Source organism: Ascaphus truei, chromosome 2 (genome assembly GCF_040206685.1).
Source record: "Ascaphus truei isolate aAscTru1 chromosome 2, aAscTru1.hap1, whole genome shotgun sequence".
Taxonomy (NCBI): domain Eukaryota; kingdom Metazoa; phylum Chordata; class Amphibia; order Anura; family Ascaphidae; genus Ascaphus; species Ascaphus truei.
In genome coordinates, this window is record NC_134484.1 from 346,191,193 (window position 1) to 346,214,034 (window position 22,842).

At 43.7% G+C, this 22,842-nt stretch overlaps 2 protein-coding genes across 4 annotated transcripts in view; one reads left to right on the forward strand and one right to left on the reverse strand.

Moving 5' to 3' along the window:
- Nucleotides 1-5,138, reverse strand: part of ACAD11 (acyl-CoA dehydrogenase family member 11) — a 91,459-nt gene extending 86,321 nt beyond the window's left edge. Inside the window, exon 1 of one of the 2 annotated variants that reach the window (XM_075586775.1) lies at nucleotides 4,832-5,138. In XM_075586775.1, the coding sequence (XP_075442890.1) occupies nucleotides 4,832-4,965 (134 nt within the window). In that variant the 5' untranslated portion in view covers nucleotides 4,966-5,138. The remainder of the gene's footprint in view (nucleotides 1-4,831) is intronic. The other variant, XM_075586774.1, reaches the window with a different exon arrangement.
- Nucleotides 5,139-5,575: 437 nt separating this feature from the next.
- On the forward strand, nucleotides 5,576-22,793 carry UBA5 (ubiquitin like modifier activating enzyme 5). Of its 2 annotated transcripts, XM_075586777.1 has the most exons (12): nucleotides 5,576-6,181; nucleotides 7,829-7,874; nucleotides 9,890-9,979; nucleotides 10,836-10,945; nucleotides 11,179-11,265; nucleotides 13,108-13,192; nucleotides 13,870-13,974; nucleotides 14,966-15,093; nucleotides 16,347-16,482; nucleotides 17,749-17,827; nucleotides 20,766-20,872; nucleotides 22,520-22,793. In XM_075586777.1, the coding sequence occupies exons 1-12, from the start codon at nucleotides 6,036-6,038 to the stop codon at nucleotides 22,595-22,597; spliced, it is 1,197 nt and encodes a 398-aa protein (XP_075442892.1). In that variant the 5' UTR covers nucleotides 5,576-6,035; the 3' UTR covers nucleotides 22,598-22,793. The 2 variants fall into 2 exon arrangements, with proteins under 2 accessions (XP_075442892.1, XP_075442893.1); XM_075586778.1 differs by lacking the exon at nucleotides 5,576-6,181 and having other exon boundaries at nucleotides 7,823-7,874; nucleotides 9,890-9,974.
- The last annotated feature ends 49 nt before the right edge of the window (nucleotides 22,794-22,842 follow it).

Genomic DNA, 22,842 nt, shown 5'->3' on the forward strand with positions numbered 1-22,842 from the left:
ATAGGAAACGGGGGTTTCAACCAGAACACTATTTTTAGCTCCGGGGACCTCGATGGCTCTCGAGATACTTACTGTTATGTCAAAGTGCTTATGATAGATAGTCTTGTGCGATTCCAGTGCGTCTTTCATTGCCAGCTCCATTACTGTTGCCACGTCTATAACCCTTTTTAAGGAGAGATTGTCTTCTGTTAAGTTTTTTTTTTCTATAGGCTGATTGTGAGGTCCATGACATTTCGCAGGGGGCTGTTTGGCAGGTAATCACAGAAAGAGCAGGTGTTGGCCAACTTCCTTAGAGCGACAACATAGGATTTAATATCCTCGCCTTGTTCTTGGCGACAATGATAAAACCGAAATCTCTCCGCTATCTCCAGGGGTTTAGGTTGATTGAAATACTGAACGATTACTATTTAGACCCGTTAAGGGTCTTGGATGCTGGTTTAGCTGGAAACATCAAGTCTCTTAAAAGTATTGTAGGTTTTAACACCAACTGCTGTGAAAAATACAGCAACCTTTTTGTCATCACTTACAGCATTTGCAACTAAATATTGGTCAAGCCGTTCGTTCCAAGAAGACCAATTGTCTGTAATCGTCATGAAATCCCTGCATGCTGTCAATGAGAGTCATAGTGACATATTTATCCTTGGCTGTCCTGCTTAGTGATCCTGTAAATCCTTTCTGAGAGAGAAAAGTAATGATGTTGCTCTAAGCTTATTTCCCAGGGTTATCATTGGCTGCAGGATTGTACAATTCCATCCTTATGTATGGAACAATACTGCCTGAGGCCTAGTCACATTGCTATGTGTTTAGTGATATCCTCGTCACCACTGTTATGTCTAAGTGTTTATGCTTCGCAATTACACACTACCTTGTTGTGTATTTAACCATCCTTCATTAATGCTACTGACATGTAGTCTTGGCATGGGTATTTTCGTTGTTGCCTCAGACTGCTGTGTGTCCATCTAAGCCCTGATGTTACTCTGCATAGTTCTCAATCTGCTTCCTGGGTCAGAAGTCAGAGACATCACAGCATCAAATGACAGTGACCAGGAAGTACCCAATACAACACACTTACCGTTGAAGTTACAGGGTTTAAATCTCCCCAAAGGGGAAACAAAGTAGCACTCAAACCTCAGGCTAATAGGAAGCATCATTGGTGGTGGCTTCCAATTTGCTGGCCATTTAAAACAAGGAAGTAATACAATCTTGGGAGCAAGCGGGTCCCTGTAGCTGGAAATAACACGTTTCAACTCTGGGGGACCCACCGGTTCCAATCTTGTGTAAAAGAGGTGTTACTTAGGGGGGATTAATGTTTTAAAATAATGTAGATTGTTACAGAAATCACATACTGTACTTAGAGACATTTTCATGCCTGTTATTTCATAGAGTCTACACCTAACTAGCAAAATCTAAAGATCATAATGAATTTAAAGATTAGTAGGTATTTCCAAATTGTAAATCAAATATGGCGCTCACCTCTAAGGAGATTGTGCCAGGTACACTGTAGCTTTAACAAAGCTGCTCAATTAGTCTTAATTAACATTTTATATACATAAAAAAAATTATGCAATATATATATTCATACATGAATTAAAAAATATATTTAGACAATAAAAGGCAATATTTACTAAAACCAAACAAGAGGGGATGTCTGACAGTTAAATTCAGGACTCAGGGGGTTTATAACTGCCGTCAAAACAACACAACAAAAGAATGGTGTTACAAGCGTTATAAAGTGTTATAAGCGTTATAAATACTAGTATGTATCTTGTACCTTCCCAATAAAAAAAGATTGAAAACAAAAAAAAGGGGCAATATTTACTGTACTAACTGCTTCAATGCTAGAAGGCAGATTCTGGCACCAAGACACACTATAGCCCATTCACTTATATGCTCTCTTCAGTGGCAGGTGGTCTTTTATAGCATAGCACTGCTTAATAAATGTTGTCTGAAGGAGCAGCACAGTAAAGAAACTGACTTTGTAAACAATGACACCGGGTTTGAATCAAGGGAGTCTGGTTAAATTCCTGGTGTCTGCTCCATGTGACCTTGAGAAAGTCACTAAATCTCCCTCTGCCTCAAGCATCAAAAACATAGATTGTAAGCTCTACAGGGCAGGGACTGTGTCCTATGTACAAAGCTGCTTACCGCGCATTATATTCTAATTGTGAAGCACTTTGAGTACTATTGGGGAAAAAGTGCTATATGAAATAAAATTATTGTTATTATTATTACATCTTTCAAAAAGAAAATAAAGTTGGGCTTTATCAGCAAGTTTATTCAGACATTAAAGACATTTGCTGCTACAGTATAACCCTAGAGTTTGGCTAGCACTGAACTGGATGTTCTGCTAGCATTTTATGGACATGGGGTTCGCCTTGCCGGCAATGATCAGGACAGGTTTTACATAAAGTCCGATTAGTTCCATTGGCGGAAATGTTGTTCTTGGAGATGCCAAGTCTCTGCGGTGTGGTAAATGAAGGCGACAAGCGGATATGCGACTGCAATCTGTCTGAGAAGGTGTGTTGTGTGTATTCAAGTGATAAGCTAACCTTGCAGTATTTATATAATCGTGATCTTGCAGAATACAGTTTTAAATCCTTGTGACCTTGGACAAAGTCACTTTATCTACCCGTGCCTCAGGCACCATACATTAGATCAGTGGTGCGCAAACTGGGAGGCGCGGCCGTTATAGAGGTCCCGCGCTCTCCCCCCAGAGAATCTCGCATAACCCACTTTGTGCACCCCTACTCTATGGAGTGTGACTCTGTGCCAGTAAAATTCTATGTACAGCTCTGCATGCACGCTACACACGAAAAGAAAATGATCAGGCAGAACGAGTGGCTCGGTGAGTGAGGCTGCGGCCATGCTGAATGAGAGCACGCTGGCGCTCGAGCTCGGCGTTCATTTTGCTCCGCCGATTTCTGTCCTCTATGTTGCGCGCGCAGGGGGGGGGGGGAGGCATGTTGGGGGCCGCTGTCGTGACGTCACGGAGCTGGTTCGCCCTCATTGGGTGAACCGCTCACGTGACGCATCAGCGAGCAGCAAAATCAAATTTTACTGTCTCGGCAAGCACCAAGCTCACGGGCGCGCTCGCACCCTGGACACGCGCATTCAGAATTACCACTCTGATCGCGCTAAGCACGAGCGCCCGCTTCCCTTCACCCTGGCCAAAGGCGCTCGTTCTGAAAACAATGATACTAATAAGAATAACTTTATTTCATATAGCGCCTCTCTCTCAATGAGTGACTCAAAGTGTTTCACAATTACAGTATAGAGCGTGGTACGCAGCACACAGGAAGTTTTACAGACAGTCTCTGCTGACTCCCCTACTTCAAAATCCGTGTCATTGTTAGGCGGGAATTATGATCCCAGCGCAGACGCGTGAGAACGAGCGCGCCACCACGCGCACTCCTGCAGCCCAAGCGATTTGTGAACTTGGCTGCAGGAGATCGTAGACGCGAGGCGGGGGCATGGCGGATGCGTCACGAAGCTGGTTTGCCCTCATTGGCTGAACCAGCTCGTGTGCGCCGATGTCACGCGGCAGCCGCTTAAAAATGCAAAATGTGTTGTATTTTCAAAACGCTGCAGCGTCAACGCACCTCTCTGCCTGCATGCGCGCAAGCACGCACGTAGATCCCATAAGAAAATACAGTAGAGTGCTTGCCGGGTGCGCGCATGGAGCGACGCCGGCACTATAATCCCAGCCTTACCAGTCAGTGTCTTTACTCACAGAGCCACTCTTTCCTTCAGCAGGGCAGCCTGGTTCAAATCCCAGTGCCAACTCACTTTATCTCCTGTGCCCAACACACCAAAATTAGCTAGTAAAAAAATATATATATATTTGCCCCTTGAATGAGTAGCACCGGAGCTTTCAATGTAAATGGCAATTACTAATGGGGGAAAAAATTATCTCTTCCAGGTGCCGCTTTGCGTTCATAAGTCACCCTGCAGTTACCAAGCAGCACTTCACCTGCACATGCCCAATCTCTTGTCACCTGCCCATGCCCCATCTCTTGTCACCTGCCCATGCCCCATCTCTTGTCACCTGCCCATGCCCCATCTCTTGTCACCTGCCCATGCCCCATCTCTTGTCACCTGCCCATGCCCCATCTCTTGTCACCTGCCCATGCCCCATCTCTTGTCACCTGTACTGCCCCATCTCTTGTCACCTGCCCATGCCCCATCTCGTCACCTGTACTGCCCCATCTCTTGTCACCTGTACTGCCCCATCTCTTGTCACCTGTACTGCCCCATCTCTTGTCACTGTACTGCCCCATCTCTTGTCACCTGCCCATGCCCCATCTCTTGTTGTCACCTGCCCATGCCCCATCTCTTGTTGTCACCTGTACTGCCCCATCTCTTGTCACCTGCCCATGCCCCATCTTTTGTTGTCACCTGCCCATGCCCCATCTCTTGTCACCTGCCCATGCCCCATCTCTTGTTGTCACCTGCCCATGCCCCATCTCTTATTGTCACCTGCCCATGCCCCATCTCTTGTTGACACCTGCCCATGCCCCATCTCTTGTCACCTGCCCATGCCCCATCTCTTATTGTCACCTGCCCATGCCCCATCTCTTATTGTCACCTGCCCATGCCCCATCTCTTATTGTCACCTGCCCATGCCCCATCTCTTGTTGTCACCTGCCCATGCCCCATCTCTTGTTGTCACCTGCCCATGCCCCATCTCTTGTTGTCACCTGCCCATGCCCCATCTCTTGTCACCTGCCCATGCCCCATCTCTTGTTGTCACCTGCCCATGCCCCATCTCTTGTTGTCACCTGCCCATGCCCCATCTCTTGTCACCTGCCCATGCCCCATCTCTTGTTGTCACCTGTACTGCCTCACTGTCAGAGCCGCGGGGGGAGCCGAGCTGTAGCCCGCCAGGTGCTCACACAGGAACAACTCCAGCCCCCTCTCGTCAAACTGGTGCTTCTCCCGCACAGCGCTGGTGTCCTGCTCCGCCATCTCCGCACAGCACTGGGGTCAGAGTCCGAGTGCCACACTATTCCGGGACTTTGGCACAGTAACACAGTAACACCGCTGCTCTTGTTGTACTGTTCTATAAAGTTTGTTGTGGGAAAAGAAAGTCACGGACGCTCTACGCAATTTGCGTAGTCTTCCTAACCTATCGGGTTATCTCGGGTACTGCGCAAATGACGCAAGTCTTGAGCGTCTGTGACAGGGGGAAGCGAGGGCGGCCATCTTTGATTACGGCAAATGCCCACTTGTGCAAAGTGTAAATTCAATTATTCCATGTTAATGAAATAAACAGCACGTGTTACATTTGTAGCTCAAGGAAATAATGTACAAAATCGGATAATCTTGTCTTATTTAGTATTATAATATTTATGAAGGGCTTATTTCGCGCTGCAACATTCTCTGTATAATTAACCTATTGAGTTCCGGGGGTTCAAAGTATGATATAATCCACTATTCTATATGTATCTGTATGGAAACAGGCATGATGGGAATGACAGCTCATACATGTGCTTCCCCCTCTGCTGTGCAAGGCTGGAGGGAGGAGGGTGGTGCTGGTGGCACAGGAAGTAGTAGCCCGTGTTGATTCATGTTGATTCATCCAGCAGCTGCAGTAACAGGGCTCAGATACAATGTGTCCCTCCTCTTCCTGAGTGCAGACGTGTCTTTAGGCTGGAGCAAGGAAGGCAGGTACCAGGACCAGTATCAGACTGGGACCAGTTACAGGATCCGCGCTGGTACTTATCATAGAATCAAAACTAGAATAGTTTACCGAATCGGAACCAAGATCAGCACCGGCACCAACTTGCTACAGGATCAGCACCGGCACCCGCCTGTTACAGGATCAGGAATAGCAGTGAGACGAATTGCTGAGCCTAAACCAAATGCTGCAAACGGCATCGACCCAGATGTAATCGGCACATCAGAGCAGCGGGTCAGGTCTAGGGTCAGGTCTAGGGTCAGGATTGGCACCGGCTGGCTCACCTGGGCGCGTCCTAGTGGTGCTTTCTGTGCATTGCTGGTGGTGTAGGATCCCGCCTGGGTGCTGCTGAGCGGTGATGGCTGCTGCTCGCCTGATAGAGGAGCTGCAGGGCCGGATCCGGGATCTGGAGGATCAGCTGAGCAGGGCGAGGAGCAGGCATGGCACCCACAGGGCCAGGATCGAGACGATGAGTGCAGAGGTGGTGGATTCAAACCCTTACAGGTACAAGGAACCATCAACATTGGATGCATCCCTTCCATGCACATTAGCAGGGTTTGGCTACATAGAGTTGCCATGTGTCCAGTATTGAACCGGACTGTCTTGTATTTGGACACTGTACAGTAAAAAATACTGGACATGTATGTGTCCGGTATTGCCTCTCTGGGCGTGTGTATGCGTCCGGTATTGCCTCTCATAGTGACCTGTCTGGCTTGGGGGGCTGCAATATTTCCCCGAGCAGGGCTGTTGCTAGGGGGCTTGGCAGCTTCCTCCATCCTGATTGGCTGGTGCTGGGTAATGCAGCCAATCAGGATGAGGTGTCAAGAACCCAGAGGTGCGGCCAAGGAGAGGAGGAATCGGCATAGTGGAGAGTGTTGCATTGTTCACCATTGTGTCGTGTAGTATGTTTGGAGAAGCCACCTGGCACCCCTAGCTACATATGCAGTGGTTGAAGTGCTTTGCAAAGTAGTGGTACTGCTTTCAAACTTGTTAAACAATGGGGCAAAGCTCTTTTCATCTTATTTTAGGAAGACTGGTATTTGGGTTTGTTTAACAGATAAGCAAATAGAATTTTAAACTAAATCTGTTTAACTTTAAATATCAGAACTTTAAGTTTGGAAATACCAAAAGTAGTTTTCTGGGTTTCTAATTAAAAATTGCTCTCACACGTCAACATGTGTGCGCGCGTGTACATCAAATCATTATCACTAATTGATGATCATGAAATGGCATTATTATTGCTAGCATGAAATCGTCAATGGCATTATTTTCACTTCTGACAGTGATTTTGCTACTAACCAAAATCCTGCATGTCCTTTAAAATGCACAACCGCTTTTGACTTATAAAATATAAATTGGTCTGTTTTTTTATTTTTTAAATAAGGACTGTGCACATCAAAATACCATTCTCCCCCTAAAGTATTTCGTTTTACATGCATTTTATGAGGGATACATCTATTTAAAAAACGGAGCATCTGCATCAGTTTGCAGCAGCGGCATTCAGTCCGTATAAATCTTGTTTCTTACAATTTTTGGTGCAGATCTTTTAAATGCTCCCCTAACCTTGGGGCACATTTATTTGGCTCAGAGGGAGGAAAACTGCCCCAGTTACAGGCGCAACTTTTGATACATCTCATAATATTGCGCTGACTCAACGCTCATGGTGCAAAGTGTGGCAAACAGAGTAAGCGCCTTAATATATTGACAGTCAACAATGCAATTTGTGCCATTTTCTAGCCATACTCCAGTTCGCAACACTTGATACATATCCTTCTCCGAGTATGTTCCTTGGCAATTAGCCAGTCAGTTCACACCTATGGGCTGCCGGCATGATGATGATAATTGCAGTGTGCCTCTGGGAGACATTAGCAACTTCAAGGGTGGCTCTAAAGTTATTAAAGTACTACAAGGATATACTTATTACCATATATGTTTTGTCAATTGGATGTAGCATTGGGCACCCCTGTCTTTTGTTGTATACTAATGATATTTTCAAAGGAAAACACTTACTATGCACATTATTAGTCCATATACAGTATTGTGATCATCATGAGTGTAACACTTTTTTTTCTTTTACAGGAACAATCTCCAATTGTTTTCATTGATTGTTTACTGATGTTACTTAGTATTTGTTTCTTTTCTTATTTTCAGTCGCTTAATGGCTTTGAAACGAATGGGAATAGTTGAAGATTATGAGGTAAGATGTTATTGATGTTTGCTTGAAATTGTCATGTATTTATAATGTGCCAAAATATTCTGCAGTGCAGCACTATATGGGGCTGAAGATAACAATAAACATCTGTCGCGTACGCTAGTGCCGCAGGGGACAGTCGCATACGCTGGTGCAGCAGGGGACAGTCGCGTACGCTGGTGCAGCAGGGGACTGTCGCGTACGCTGGTGCAGCAGGGGACTGTCGCGTACGCTGGTGCAGCAGGGGACTGTCGCGTACGCTGGTGCAGCAGGGGACTGTCGCGTACGCTGGTGCAGCAGGGGACTGTCGCGTACGCTGGTGCAGCAGGGGACTGTCGCGTACGCTGGTGCAGCAGGGGACTGTCGCGTACGCTGGTGCAGCAGGGGACTGTCGCGTACGCTGGTGCAGCAGGGGACTGTCGCGTACGCTGGTGCAGCAGGGGACTGTCGCGTACGCTGGTGCAGCAGGGGACTGTCGCGTACGCTGGTGCAGCAGGGGACAGTCGCGTACGCTGGTGCAGCAGGGGACAGTCGCGTACGCTGGTGCAGCAGGGGACAGTCGCGTACGCTGGTGCAGCAGGGGACAGTCGCGTACGCTGGTGCAGCAGGGGACTGTCGCGTACGCTGGTGCAGCAGGGGACAGTCGCGTACGCTGGTGCAGCAGGGGACAGTCGCGTACGCTGGTGCAGCAGGGGACAGTCGCGTACGCTGGTGCAGCAGGGGACAGTCGCGTACGCTGGTGCAGCAGGGGACTGTCGCGTACGCTGGTGCAGCAGGGGACAGTCGCGTACGCTGGTGCAGCAGGGGACAGTCGCGTACGCTGGTGCAGCAGGGGACAGTCGCGTACGCTGGTGCAGCAGGGGACAGTCGCGTACGCTGGTGCAGCAGGGGACAGTCGCGTACGCTGGTGCAGCAGGGGACGCGTACGCTGGTGCAGCAGGTGGCATTGGCGCACACTGGTACAGAGAGCCCAGTATTGCTGCTTTAACTTCACTCCTTGCAGAAATGCAGAGTAATCAAAAGTACTGTAAAAAAAAAAAGAGGGCAAAAGCAGCTTAGACACTGAAACCTATTCTAGAATAATTTACAGCATCAGAATCACAATCTGCAGTGAGGCGCGTGTTGAAGAATCTGGATTGTCAGTGGGAGCAATTTCAGAAGCTAAACTAAATATAGCAAACCGCATCCAACCTAAACCTGGCTGAAAAGAACATCAACCCAGCAAAAAACAGGAACACTAACCACACCAGTATTGTGCTGGGGTTTTTTAATAAACTAACTGGCTGCAGGGGGGAAAGCTCCTTGACCTCAGAGCCTAATACTGTTGTTTTTAACAGCAGCTGCCATCTCCTCCAATGAGTACTCTTAAAGCAGCAATCCTGCCTTTCCCCCTCTAAATTGTATAATACGGTTCGTCAGACTTTATTTTGATAACTTTTATGATGTAGACCAATGATGGCCAACTCCAGTCTTCAAGGGCCACCAGCAGGTCAGGTTTTAAGGATATGCCTGCTTCAGCACAGTGGCTCAGTCAGAACGACTGAGCTACTGATTGAGCAACCTGTGCTGAAGCAGCCATATCCTTAATACCTGACCTGTTGCTGGCCCTTGAGGACTGGAGTTGGCCACCCCTGCTGTAGACCATGCATCATGTTGTAGTTCCTCTTTTGCAGCACACAGCCATGATCTCTTAACCCGGGGGGGGTTAAGATTTTCCAGGGGGGCGTGGCGGTTAAAGAGGCCCCGCGCTCTTGGCCAAAGCATTTTAAAGTATATACGGGGACCGAGCGAGGCCTCTGCAACTCACTTACCTTGGCTTCGGCCGACACGGGGTCATGTGACGTCATTTGACGCAGCGTCATTTGACACCGGTTCCTAGGTTTAGGGGGGTGGGGGGCACAAGCACTGGGGCTGAGCAGGCAGGGGGTGCAGCGCAGAAAGTTTGCGCTCCCCTGTGTAACCCATTGTCGCAGAATGGAGCTGCTAATGTTTCCTTTCCCCTGTTGCTTTGTCTATTACAGAAAATCCGCACGTTCGCTGTAGCTGTGGTGGGTGTGGGCGGTGTTGGCAGTGTGACTGCTGAAATGTTGACAAGATGTGGCATTGGTAAGGTAATATACATTTTTGTCAAACAATTATTTATATTCGTGAACAACTAAAGACCCAAGGCTAACGAGATTAATGTTTGTATCGTTAAAAAAGGAACCAATCCTGTTTCTACAATTGACAGTTATTTGAGTTATATAGTAGTTTTTAGCATATGTAGTATTTTGGTAGTGATATTTAGTATATAGAATATTTTAGTAGACTGAAGTGATTATCTGCTCAGAACAGACCGTTACTTGAAGTCGAAGGCATGAAGTGTAGTTTATGGATATTAAAGTAGCAATTCCACCTGGCTTATTTTTTAAATTATTTTTTTATTGATTGATAATTGGAACTAGGTAGTCCAACGGAGCTGACCCGTGCTATTTCCAGCTTCAGGGACCCCACCATTCCCGAGATACCGCCAGTGCATTTACCGGTGCCTGTGCAGGGGAACATTACCCCCGTATCTTGTGGGTTCCACAGGCCAGTAGGTTGCAGCTTCCTAATGGAATTTGGACGATACTGCTGGCCATACTGGTTTCTAGATGAGGGAGATCCAGCATCAACAATTGTAGGTATATCAGGAACCAGAGGGTCCTTGGAGATTAAAGTGCAGTTCAACTCTAAAAGGACCCCCAGCTCCAATTATGTATAGAAATGCAACAGCAAAGGTATGGGACCCTTTTTTCCCTTCAGCTTTACCAAAAGCCTAAGCGGTAAAGACAATGCTTGCGAAAGTGAGAAGCGTTTTTTTACTTCTCTGTGTTGCTGTCCTGTTTCAGGTTCTGTTATGACCTTATTCTCATATCTCTGCTCCATGCGCTATCTATCTAGCTCATGGGAGAATACTGCGTTTAATGGACATTGTTTTCCCTCCAGCTCCTGCTATTTGACTATGACAAGGTGGAGCTGGCAAACATGAACAGGCTCTTTTTCCAACCGCACCAGGCTGGTCTCAGCAAAGTGGAAGCTGCAGAGCACACACTGAGGTAACACGCTGTATATGGAAAAATGTTAGTATGTCTCCTGAGCACTATTTTGAATGGGACAAGACCTTTTTATATATGCTAAGCACAGTGTCATAGGGCTGATTGAATACATTTAGTGCATTACTGTGCACTTCCAATGCATGGTCAGTGAAGGGGTTAAATGGTTTACAGAAGGACAGGACTACAATGGTGTTCTGCATTCACTCAGATCCGGTCGTCTTTATTCCTCATAGGAGCATAAATCCTGATGTCCAGTTCGAGGTGCACAACTACAACATAACCACCATAGACAACTTCCAACATTTCATGGACAGAATAAGGTAAACTGCGCAGCGTCGTGAATTCATACCTGAAGTGAAATGTCCCAGCACGTGTGTAGTGCAGCAGCAGCAGGTTCTGGTTTTAAATCGTGTCATATAAAGAAAAAAAAGTCCAAAAGCGCTCCAAGGGAAAGGGGGGAAAAAAACAATAAAAATAACTTGCGTATGAATTCAATGGGACTTGGTGAGCGGTTTCTTATGGCTGGGATCACACACCTCCATTCCAAGGCCGCAACTGCAATAGGTTACGTAGCGAGGGTAAATAAAGGACAATGGGGTTAAGCGGAATACGTAACTGACCACTTAAGGCAAAGTTGTGCAATGTTTTGGTATTTATGGTTGTAAAACAGTTTTTGTATTTTGCGTTACATTTCCAGAAATTCTTTCCACGGGTAGGTCACTTTTTTTTTTTTTTTTAACTACAAAATCTGCCTGAAGAAGGGACCTTTTGTGGCCCTGAAAGCTTACGTTTAATTAAAAAGAAAGTGTATAACTTCTACCCTACTTTTCTTGGTCTACATATTCAGAGTATCGGGCAGCAATACAAAAAAAAAAGTTATTTCAGCAATAATACTTTGGGGATGAAAATACTGATATACCGGTAGATGGACATACCAGGAAAGGAGTGTCTTAAACGTGTAGGCTTTTTATCTGGGCACTTTTTTTTATTTTTATTTTTTTTAACCACTAGTTGGCTACTGAAGGTATCATTTTTCCCTTACTTTTCTTTATTTTATAGGCTACCATCCTCTATTTGTGCCTTGTCTTATCGTGTCACATCTAACTAAAGGGATCAAGTTAATAGCATATCAAATTGTCCACAGCCGTGTTTGTTGTAAGATTTTGTAGCATATTTGTTTAATATCGTAAGTAATTGTTAATCTTGGGTAAGGTCAATAGTGCTTGGGAACACAGACTGGAGTCCTGGTTTCTACTTGGGCCTGAAACAACTGAGACAGTGACGATTTTTTTTAATAGGTCTGGAGATGTGTGACTGAGGCTGAAGGTTTAATAGATTACCTCTGCCAGTTCGGGCTTTTACATTATCCGTATTTTCACTAGAGATGGGAGAATCCGACAAAATCCTTTTCTCGGTGTAAAATCCGCTGACGGATTTGGTCGGTTTTAATCAACAAAAATCGCCATTGGATACAACCTGTGGACGGATTTGTAGAATCCAGTCCGCAGATTCAGCAGCCTATTCCGCCAGCGGGTTGCGGAATCCGCGGAGTGTATGGGTGGTAATAATAATAAATATGCAAAACGCGCTTTGCTCTTTTTGAGATTGATCCGCAGATCCAAATCCTCCGCCCAGCTCTAATTTAATCCTGGACTAAATGGCCATTTCAGATTATGTCGCCATAAAGTGAAATAATTCGTGTTCCACATTATCTGCCACATGTAGGGTTTTGTTTCACAAATGTAAAACTAGATTTATTTATTTTTTTCAGATTTAGCCGCACGACTAATGGAGCTGTCACTGCTCCCACTCCTGTTACGGGGTAGTTAACAGAGCAAAGATTGTTGCAGTGATTACAAGGCTGCTGTGCCCAGGGCTAGGCTATGGAGAACTGATTCCGAAATTCGCAAACAGTAATCACTTCTAGGAGGCACAAAGAAATAATATTTGAAATCAACAGTTCTCCAGCATGGTGAACCATGCCAGGGTTTTACCATTCTTTATTCAAAAAGGCAGGGAGTAAATAATTTGGATGGCAAAAAATAGTTGACATTTGATTGCACCATATCGGTGTCGTTTTTTCTGAAGTCCCTTCAGCACCATAAGGTTTGACGTAATCCAAGAAAAGTCAGCTCCATCATAATCTGTTTTCTGTTCTTTAGCAAAGGTGGCCTGACAGAAGGGGGACCTGTGGACCTTGTGCTTTGCTGTGTGGACAACTTTGAAGCCCGATTGGCAATCAACACGGTGAGTGTCATTTCCTGGACCGGGGATTCGGTAAACAGAATCACCCATGTCCATTGCTGCGGCTGCCCTGCTTTCTTGCAGTTCATACTACTTCGAAGCCTTAGAAGTAATACAAATATAATGGCCTATTATTTGTTTGGTTCAACATGCTGCATAAAGCCTGCAATATAATATTGTTAACCCTCTCGTATTTCCTTAAATCAACAAGCGGGTATGTTCAGTTTGGCCATTACAAAAGCCTGCCACCTCCCCGCAGCGATCGCTGGATTGAATGAGCATGGCACAAGTCATAAACACAATGAAAAACACTTTATTTATACGCATAACATTTGCTACATCTGTACTTGGTGTGCTTAATGTTTGTCTTCTCCTTTTTGTTAACGTAGATTGTGGACAATTTATTCCACACTCATAATTCAAAATAGTTTGAGTCGAGATCACAGCCATCTTAATCCATTCAGTACACTCTTAAAATACAGTCTATTGAATGCAACTTTAGCGCTAACGCAGTCAAATAAACTTTGTTTAAAAACTCACATACAGTACTGTATCTTTATATTTCTTATTTTTATCGTTTTCTTGAATTATTTCAAATACTTACCATGAATAAACATTCAGATATAGGGATTGTGTTTTATTTATTTATTTTACCTTCATTTGTTTGTTTCATATGAAAGGCCTGCAATGAGCTTGGCCAGATATGGATGGAGTCTGGAGTCAGTGAGAACGCGGTGTCGGGACACATTCAGCTCATTAAGCCTGGGGAAACTGCCTGTTTTGCGGTATTTATTACTTTATCACATTATATTGATATATTTCTGTTCTGTTTTTGTTTTGTTTGTTTTTTCACCCCAGTTTTTTTTTTTTTTTCCCCTCTCTCTCTTGAGCTTCAACTATTTTAACTCTGCCAAATCTTCCCAGTACGATTTATTTTAATTTTTTTTTTAAAGAGGCAATCCAAGCGGCACTTGAAACAATTTTTTTTTACAAAAATATATGCAGCCTTTGAAATTAATTACCTAAGCTGCAGATGGATTAGATCAGATACATTGTACAGCCAGGAACCCCAACCCTCCCTAATAGCGCGTCTGAGATCAGATGCATTGTAAGGAACCCCAAATCTCTCTAAAAGGGAGTGCCTCTGGATAATCTACATCAGGGATGGCCAATAGGTCAGACTTTAATGATATCCCTGCTTCAGCACACGTGGCTTAATCAAAATGACTGAGCCACTGATTGAGCCACCTCTGCTGAAGCAGGGATATGCCCAATACCTGGCTTGTTGGCCACCCCTGATGTAGATTATCCGGAGGAACTCCCTCAGTCTAAAGCACTGTTTCTTTTTTTTTTTGTTTTTTTTCCCCCTTTTGTGAACCAGGCAAAATGAGCCCTTATTTTTCACAAACGCTTTTTCATAAACCGGCAAGCTTCACCTAAAAACTTTGTCAAGCATTACGTCTCTACGCAAGGTTACCTGGCTCCTTAAATACTAACATTTATTGCATTTTTCACAACATTCATTGCATTTCTGGTGACGTGATTTAAATTATGGCAATTTTGCTAATTTTAACAAAGTGACCTTTATGTGGAAACTTTGCAATAGATGCAAAATATACAGTACATAAAATGTTTTACCAAGCACTTCTGAAGGCCTGCACACATCTCTTCAGCTACTCTCGGGCTTACAGTCTCCTATCAGAATGCCAGTGCTAGGACTGAACAGTACACGGAACCTTCCAGCTTCCCACAACATGCTCCATTGCTTCTTTTCAGTGTGCGCCCCCCCTTGTGGTTGCGGCAAACATTGATGAAAAGACCTTAAAACGAGATGGCGTCTGCGCAGCCAGTCTTCCCACCACCATGGGAGTTGTAGCCGGGCTACTTGTACAGAATGTTCTCAAGTAAGTGACGGATTCTGTCGGGGGAATTGTCTTTGTTCCAGAAACATGCACGTTGAAAGCAAGTCAGGGCAGATTGGTCAACTCCATTTTCCAATTTTACTCTGAAACCTTGAACTATACATGATTAAACACTACAGCACTTGTACAGCACACTGTAATACATTGTATACTTGCACACCAGGATTTATAAAGAAGTGCGAGACATATTTTGCTAGGCCACAAGACCCCTTGTGGCCCATTCACTACGGCGCCATACGTCTTGGGCCTCGTCCAGGGTGAGACGCGCTCGAGCGCCGTGACGTCAGGTACTCATGTTGCCCAGTTGATTCCTGGCCAGCAAGTAGCGTGCCGGGGGGGGGGGTGTGTGCCCGTAACGTCACGTGAGTGGTTCACCCTCATTGGCTGATCCGCACACGTGACCAGGGCAAGCGCGACAAATACAAAAACATTTGTCGGCAAGCAGCGGAGCACTCGCAGCACGTGCGCGCACTCTGGACCCACACATTGTCGCAATGTGTTTGATAGTGCTCAGCACGAGCACATGCGCTGATCTTCACCTTGAACGCGGCCTTATGGGTATTAGCTTTACTTATTAAATATAGCCCTACATGTCAAAAATCCAAATATGAAAAGCAACATTTCTGTTCAAAGAATTATACCTAATTCCGATCTAAAACATGTTTTTTTTCTCATTTTCTTGAAAGACGAGTCACTAAATCAAAGCTCTTTAACTGTTTTATCAAGGTGGATTGTTCAGAAAACATTGATTGTTAGGGGGGCAGACTATAAAAATGTAGGTACTGTATATTTAACAGGACTTTGCAAACGTTCCCATATTCCTCATACACACAAAGTAGCAGTGGGATCCTTTTCCAAACACTAACCTTTGTATTCTATCTTCAATATGAAGTGATGTAGTTAATATAGCTTAACGCTTCCAGTGATGCAAACTACTCCAGCAATGTGGAGTGGAAATTGTACTTTGTTGCTTCTGCATCTCCCATAAAATTAATCTCCATTTGATGTTAGAAAATCACCGGACCATATAGAAAGCAGTAGTAAACTGTCTTCTACTAAACTAGTTTTATTCAGAACCAACATTGTTGGTTGAAAGTGTGTGTGTGTGTGTGTGTGTGTGTGTGTGTGTGTGTGTGTGTGTGTGTGTGTGTGTGTGTGTGTGTGTGTGTGTGTGTGTGTCATATAAACCCTCTTTAACAAATGCAGGATTTGGTTCACTTGCTCTGATTTCCCAGGTATCTCTTAAACTTTGGTACGGTGAACTTCTACCTCGGATACAATGCCATGCAGGATTTCTTCCCTACCATGACGATGAAACCCAACCCACAGTGTGATGACAAATACTGCAGGGACAAGCAGGGTGAATTTAAGGTAAGGCACTTGTATTCAGCAGAGAAGTCCAAGTTCGAGGCTGTTCTTGTAAATGTAAGAAAGTTAGGTTTGCAATTTATGCCTTTTCATTAAAAGGGCTTAGCAGTTTTTGTGAGCCGGAAGTCCCGCAGAACTAGAATATTGCGTGCCTTCGGCATTGTAACCCCGTGATTGGAACACGTTCAAGTCATACAAGGGCCAGAAGAGGAGAGACTATTTATCGCTCTCCCAACCTCCTATAGAAAATTGGCAAAAAAAAGCCATGTAATCCTCAGGATGTCATAAGGGCCACCAGCACGGGTGGATTGCCATATCGGGCGCTCGGGGTTGCCCCAGAGGGCTGGTGCTGCGGATTCCCAACTCCTTGACCGTCTGCAATACTCTCACCCCTCCTCTCAGCGCCAGGAACCAACTTCCACCGACCGGAGGAAGGGAGCTGCTAGAGTCCTCCCCCCCAAGGGAAGTGTGTTGGAGTGGGAGAGAGGGGTGTGTTACCTTCCCCGGAGCAGCCCTCCTTCAGCGTCGCGTTGTCATGATGGCCCAACGTAAAATGGAAATGTGTTGCTATGACAACACGACGCTGCAGGAAGAGGGCCGGTCTTCATGGAATCACCCAGGCCGGCAGGTATGGTAGAATCTGCCACTGACCACTTGGTATATGGCACTTGTGATATCCTGAGAATGTCACAAGGGCATTTAAAATAAGTGCATTTAGGAGGAAAACTGGACTCTTTGTAGGTTTTTAAAATAGATATCACTATAAGTAAGTGTAGATTCCCTTTCCATACAGTAGTTTATTGTTTAGTTCGCTAAAAATGTGCTTTCCCTCTTAGTAACACACACACACACACACACACACACACATTGCAATACAGGTCAAGTACTTCGCTGTGCAGTTGGAGAAAAACTCTTGGCCAAATGTATTATTTATAACACAATTTATATAATGACAACTAACCTTCTTTAACATTTTACATTTGTTCTACTGTGTAAGATAATGTTTAAAATGTAGCAAAACGATAGTGCCTAGTTAGATACAAATCTGTAAAAATAATGCTGTATTTCACATTTTTGTGTGACAATTACTGCTTTTTAAGACCCCACAAAACACTTTATTTTTGTGTTCCTTTTCGATGCGAGGGCAGAAATACACATACATTGACTTGTTGCACACGGTCACTATTGGGGTTGATCTCAGTTCTTCAATTGTGCTTTATTAACAAATCTAATACTGCAGCTCATGGTGTACTGATTTTTTTTATCCAGCTAAAAGAGGCAGCAAAACCAAAGCAGCAACTTGTGGTAGAAGAAGAGGAAGAAATTGTACATGCAGATAATGACTGGGGTAAGGACATTTCCTGAAATCACATAACTCTTAGGATGTTGACTTTGGTGCCTGCACATAGCTGTGGATTATCCTAGTATTTCATTAAAACCCTGCTTTTGCAACACAAAGAATTGTATCTGGTAGAAAATTGGCAGATTTGGTAAATGCCCAGGACATCAAATAACCCAAACTAGGAAAATGTGATTTTGTATTTGTATTGCTGTAGACAATAGGGTTTTTTTTATTTACCAGGACAATGTACTGCATGCTTTCAAGAATTTGATGTGTGTCTAGAAAAAGTGTTTGACCCCCTCAGGATTTTCACATATTTCAAACCTAAAATGTTGTTAGATCTTAATCCAAGTCCTAATAATAGATAAAGATAACATCGCATAAATGACACAAACCATAGTACTTTTTCAACATTTATTTATCCACAAATGATTCAATATTCAATATCCATGTGTGAAAAAGTATGTGAACCTTTAGATTCAGTACACGGTGGCACCTCCTTGAGCAGAAATGACTTCAACTAAAAGTGTTTCCTGTAGCTGCTTGTCGGACTCTCACATCGGTTTTGAGGAATTTTGGCCCATTCCTCTTTGCATAACTGCTTCAACTCAGTGACATTTGAGGGCTTCCTTGCATGGACAGTTCGCTTCAGGTCCTGCCATAACACTTCAATGGTGTTTAGCTCTGGACTTTGACTAGGCCATACTAAAACATGGAGGTTCTTCTGCAGCCATTCTTTTGTAGATTTGCTTGTATGTTTAGGATCATTGTCTTGCAGCATGACCCATTTTCGCTTCAGCTAGCGGACGGGTGGCCTGATATTCTCCTCTAGAGTTTTCTGATGCAATGCAGAATTCATGGTTCTATCAATGTTGGCAAGCCATCCAAGTTCTAAAGCACCAAAGCAGCCCCAAACCATCACACTCCCACCACGCTTGATGGCTGGGTTGAGGTTCTTCTCTTCGAACGCAGTGTTTTGTATTCGCCAAACATAACGTTTCTCATTAAGGCCAAAAAGTTCTACCTTTTGACTCGTCTGTCCACAGAATATTGTTCCAGAAGTCTTATGCATCATCTATATGCTCTTTGGTGAACTTCAGACAAACAGCAATCTTTTTAGAGAGCAGTGGTTTCCTCCTGTCTATCCTTCCATGAACACCATTCTTGTTCATAACTCCACTATGAGAAAAACACTGAACACTCTCACATTAACCAAGGCGAGAGTGGCCTGCAGATCCTTGGATGTTACGCCGGGCTTCTTTATGACTTCCTGGATGACTCGCCGGTTTGTTCTTGGAGAGATTTTAGTAGGATGACTGCTCCTGTGTAGAGTGACTGTGGTCTTGAACTTTCTTCATTTGTAGAATATCTGTCTGACAGTGGATTTGTGGAGCCCCAAATCATCAGAAATGGTTTTGTAACCCTTTCTAGAATGATGAGCATCAATAACTGCTTTTTCTGAGGTCCTCTGAGATTTCTTTTGATTGTGACAAGACGTGTTTCTACACACCTGTATGGTGAAGCCCAAACTCACAAAGTTCCTGATCTTTATATAGAGTGGGGCCTTCCCAACTCACCCCTGAATATCTACCTAATTATGTAAACACCTGATTCTAATTATCAACCTTTAATTTAGCTCGTAAAACCAGGGGTTCCACTTACTTTTGCACATACCCTGACTTTTAAATTACTCATTGTTTGTCTAATTCAGACATCATTTTGTTTCAAAAGACATGGAATTGGTTAATATAAACCCTGTTGGATATTTAAGAAAATACTGGTTTTGATTCAAGGTGATCATGGAAAAACTAGGAAATCTCCATAATTATCATTGGGATTCACAAACTTTTTATCGCCACTGTATATAGTCCTCTTTCAAAGTTTTTCAATTGTGCCAATGGATTTTGGCTTTGACTTAACCCGTGTAATTTTCTGTGTTTTAATCATTTTGTATTATGTGGAGTTCTCGAACCCATGTGTAAAACCAGTCCCATTACAATTCAAAAACAAGAAAAAAGTGACGCATCCAAATTGGTCAAAGTTCCTCAATAATATATGTAAATAATACTGGATAGCAATGGAAAGTCCATGAATGATATGGCAATTATCAGGTGCGGGCTATGAGTCTAGTGGGGTCCACATGACCACCACATTTGAAACACCATAACAGCCCCCCCTAGTAACCAATATGAAATGAACAGAGGCACTGGTAAACATATACATATATGTAGGGGCGCTCTGGCCCTATTACCTTAGTGCTTGCAGGACTTCCAGATATCCAGGGCGTGCAGTTCATCCAGGTAGATAGCCAGCAGGAAGATAGGTGAAGATGTGTTGCATTGCCTTAATTTCCAATTTCCAATGAGACCGGAAAAAATACAAAGTGAGCACTCAGCTGAATAACAGGTCAGGTTTATTGCAGGGTGGTGCAGCAAGGGAACAGCGAAGCCACACGAACGCACCTACGATAAAGTGCCTTGATAAAGTGCCTCGTGCACGAAACGCGTAGGTGCGTTCGTGTGGCTTCGCTGTTCCCTTGCGGCACCACCCTGCAATAAACCTGACCTGTTATTCAGCTGAGTGCTCACTTTGTATTTTTTCCGGTCTCATTGGAAATTGGAAATTAAGGCAGTGCAACACATCTTCACCTATCTTCCATTACAATTCAAAGATGTTTTTTTTTTGTTTGTTTTTTAAAGTACGATTATTCTCCATCTCAAGATAGCGTGTTGTGATATAGTGTGTGCCTTTAAAAATAAAATAGCACCTCTGTTCCTGTTGTATAGGTATTTAGCATCTTAACCGCTAATTATCCTGCAATGCATTGCAATCTTCTTACAGGGCATTATATTCCTATCTTCGCATTCAATGAAGGTGTTAACTAAAGTACATAACATCATTGTTGCTGATCTATACGCACTTCACAATCATCTTGCTCCCTTAGGCATTGAGCTGATGTCAGAGGTTTCAGAAGAGGAGTTAAAGGCGGCTTCTGGACCAGTCCCTGATCTGCCAGAGGGAATCACTGTGGCATATACCATACCAATTAAGGTACAATGGAAAACATTCGCTTTAGCTTTTCCCTTAAGATGGCAATCGAAGCCATTTCCGCATTCCCCTCTTCTGAACCCATTAGTTTCATCTCCGGGGACCCCTTGCTTCTGGAGATACTTACCTCCATAGTGGGTGCTGTTAGACACTCCGGCTCACATCCAGGTTTCACACTATGGCTGCTTTTCAAAGCTACTGGGCCAATAGGAAGTAGTGGTGTCACCTGGTGCGGCTTCCTTATTGGCCCACAGTGACGCGGGAGCTGTAAACTGCAGAGATACCGACACCACCTTCAGAGAACAATATCTCTGGAAGCAAAAGGGTTCCCAGAGCTGACATTAATGGAGTTAAGCTGCAGAGACCCCCTGCTTCAATCCTGTATAAAATAATAAATTTAAAATTTATTTTTAAAGGAAGTGTGAATTGCCCATTTTAACTTAAAAAAAAAAAAAAAAAAAACAATTAAGAAAAAATACATGGGCATGCTGAAAATGCAAAACGGGTAAATAGATTTTGCACATCTACTGCAAAAAAATTTTTTTCTAGAGGCCTGTACTTTGTAATACTTATGCATCACTGCCAGGGTTTATACAACCATCTAGAAATTACACTTCCAACATTTGATGGGATTAGCAAACCTTACCAGTATGTTTTCATTGGATTTAAACACATCATTACTTGTTATGCATCCAGACATCATAGAGTAGTGTCATGTTTAAGTGACTAGCAATGTCCCACCCCTCTCTCCATTAACACAAACCTATTTCAAGGACAATTAAGCACCAGTTGCTTTGCATGTGACTGTTAGCTACAATTTATGATGTCATTATACCTATGGAATATAGAACACTTTACAATATACGCTGCATGACTGTCATGCGATATGAACTCATCCTTGATGCATCACTTCATTAACCATCACAAATACACCAACGCAGAATTAAGTTACATTTACAGGTTTCTTGTTGTAGCAAGATTGCCAACAAACAAATGAATGTGGATGCTGGGGCCATCAGCATATCCTGGGAATGCAAGTTGTAATCCTGGTTTAGTTCTGACTTCTCCAGTAATGAAGTACTTAAAGCAGCAATACTACACCCTCCACCCCCCCCCCTTTTTTGTTTTCTTTCTTATGTGTATGTAAAGCATGTGGCAATGTATAATTCTACATTCTTACCTAAGCTGGCAATCGTTTGGTGCTCTTGTTATATACATCTGTCATAATACTGATTGTGTGCCTAACATAATGGCTGTCTTTCAGTTTCAATTAGTCGTGTAACTCAGCAGCTACAATGTACCTTTATATTACTAAGGTAATACGGACTATTGTTACAGTTTGCATTTCAAACTGCTGGGACTATTGGCAACAAATTATCTCAAACAGGAAAGTGTTGCAAATATCTTGCACTGCTGGGGAGGTTGGCTAAAAATGGCTATAGAAATCAAAAGATACTTTAAAACTCAGAAAAAATGGCATTGAGTTAAATTTAAAAAAAAAATAAGTGACTGGTTTATCTAATACTACAGAACTGGTTTAATTTAAATAAATGATGTCACGTGTTTTTACCAACTTTAAATACGTTGTGGAATGTGTTTGGGATCTGTACCCATCCCTGTGTCAATATTGTATCCTCATTCTGCTTACAGGAGCCCACAGCTGGGGAAACAGTGGAGGAGTCAGAACAGAGTCTGGATGAGCTTATGGCTCAAATGAAGAACCTGTAGCAAAACTGGTGCACATGCGTGTTACATGCCTTGGATAGAAGGCCTGCGATCCATAGCTCCCTAATATATATTTACATTGCTCAGCAGTGCTTGGCTGAACTTCCAGCATATATGGTTAACTAGTCTTAATCTGAGATCTATTTCCACAGATGTACATTTCCTGAACTAATAAACACTATAAAAGTGTTAGACACCATTGGATCTGTTTTTTTTTTTTTTTTTATCCTTACAACTATTGGAAATTT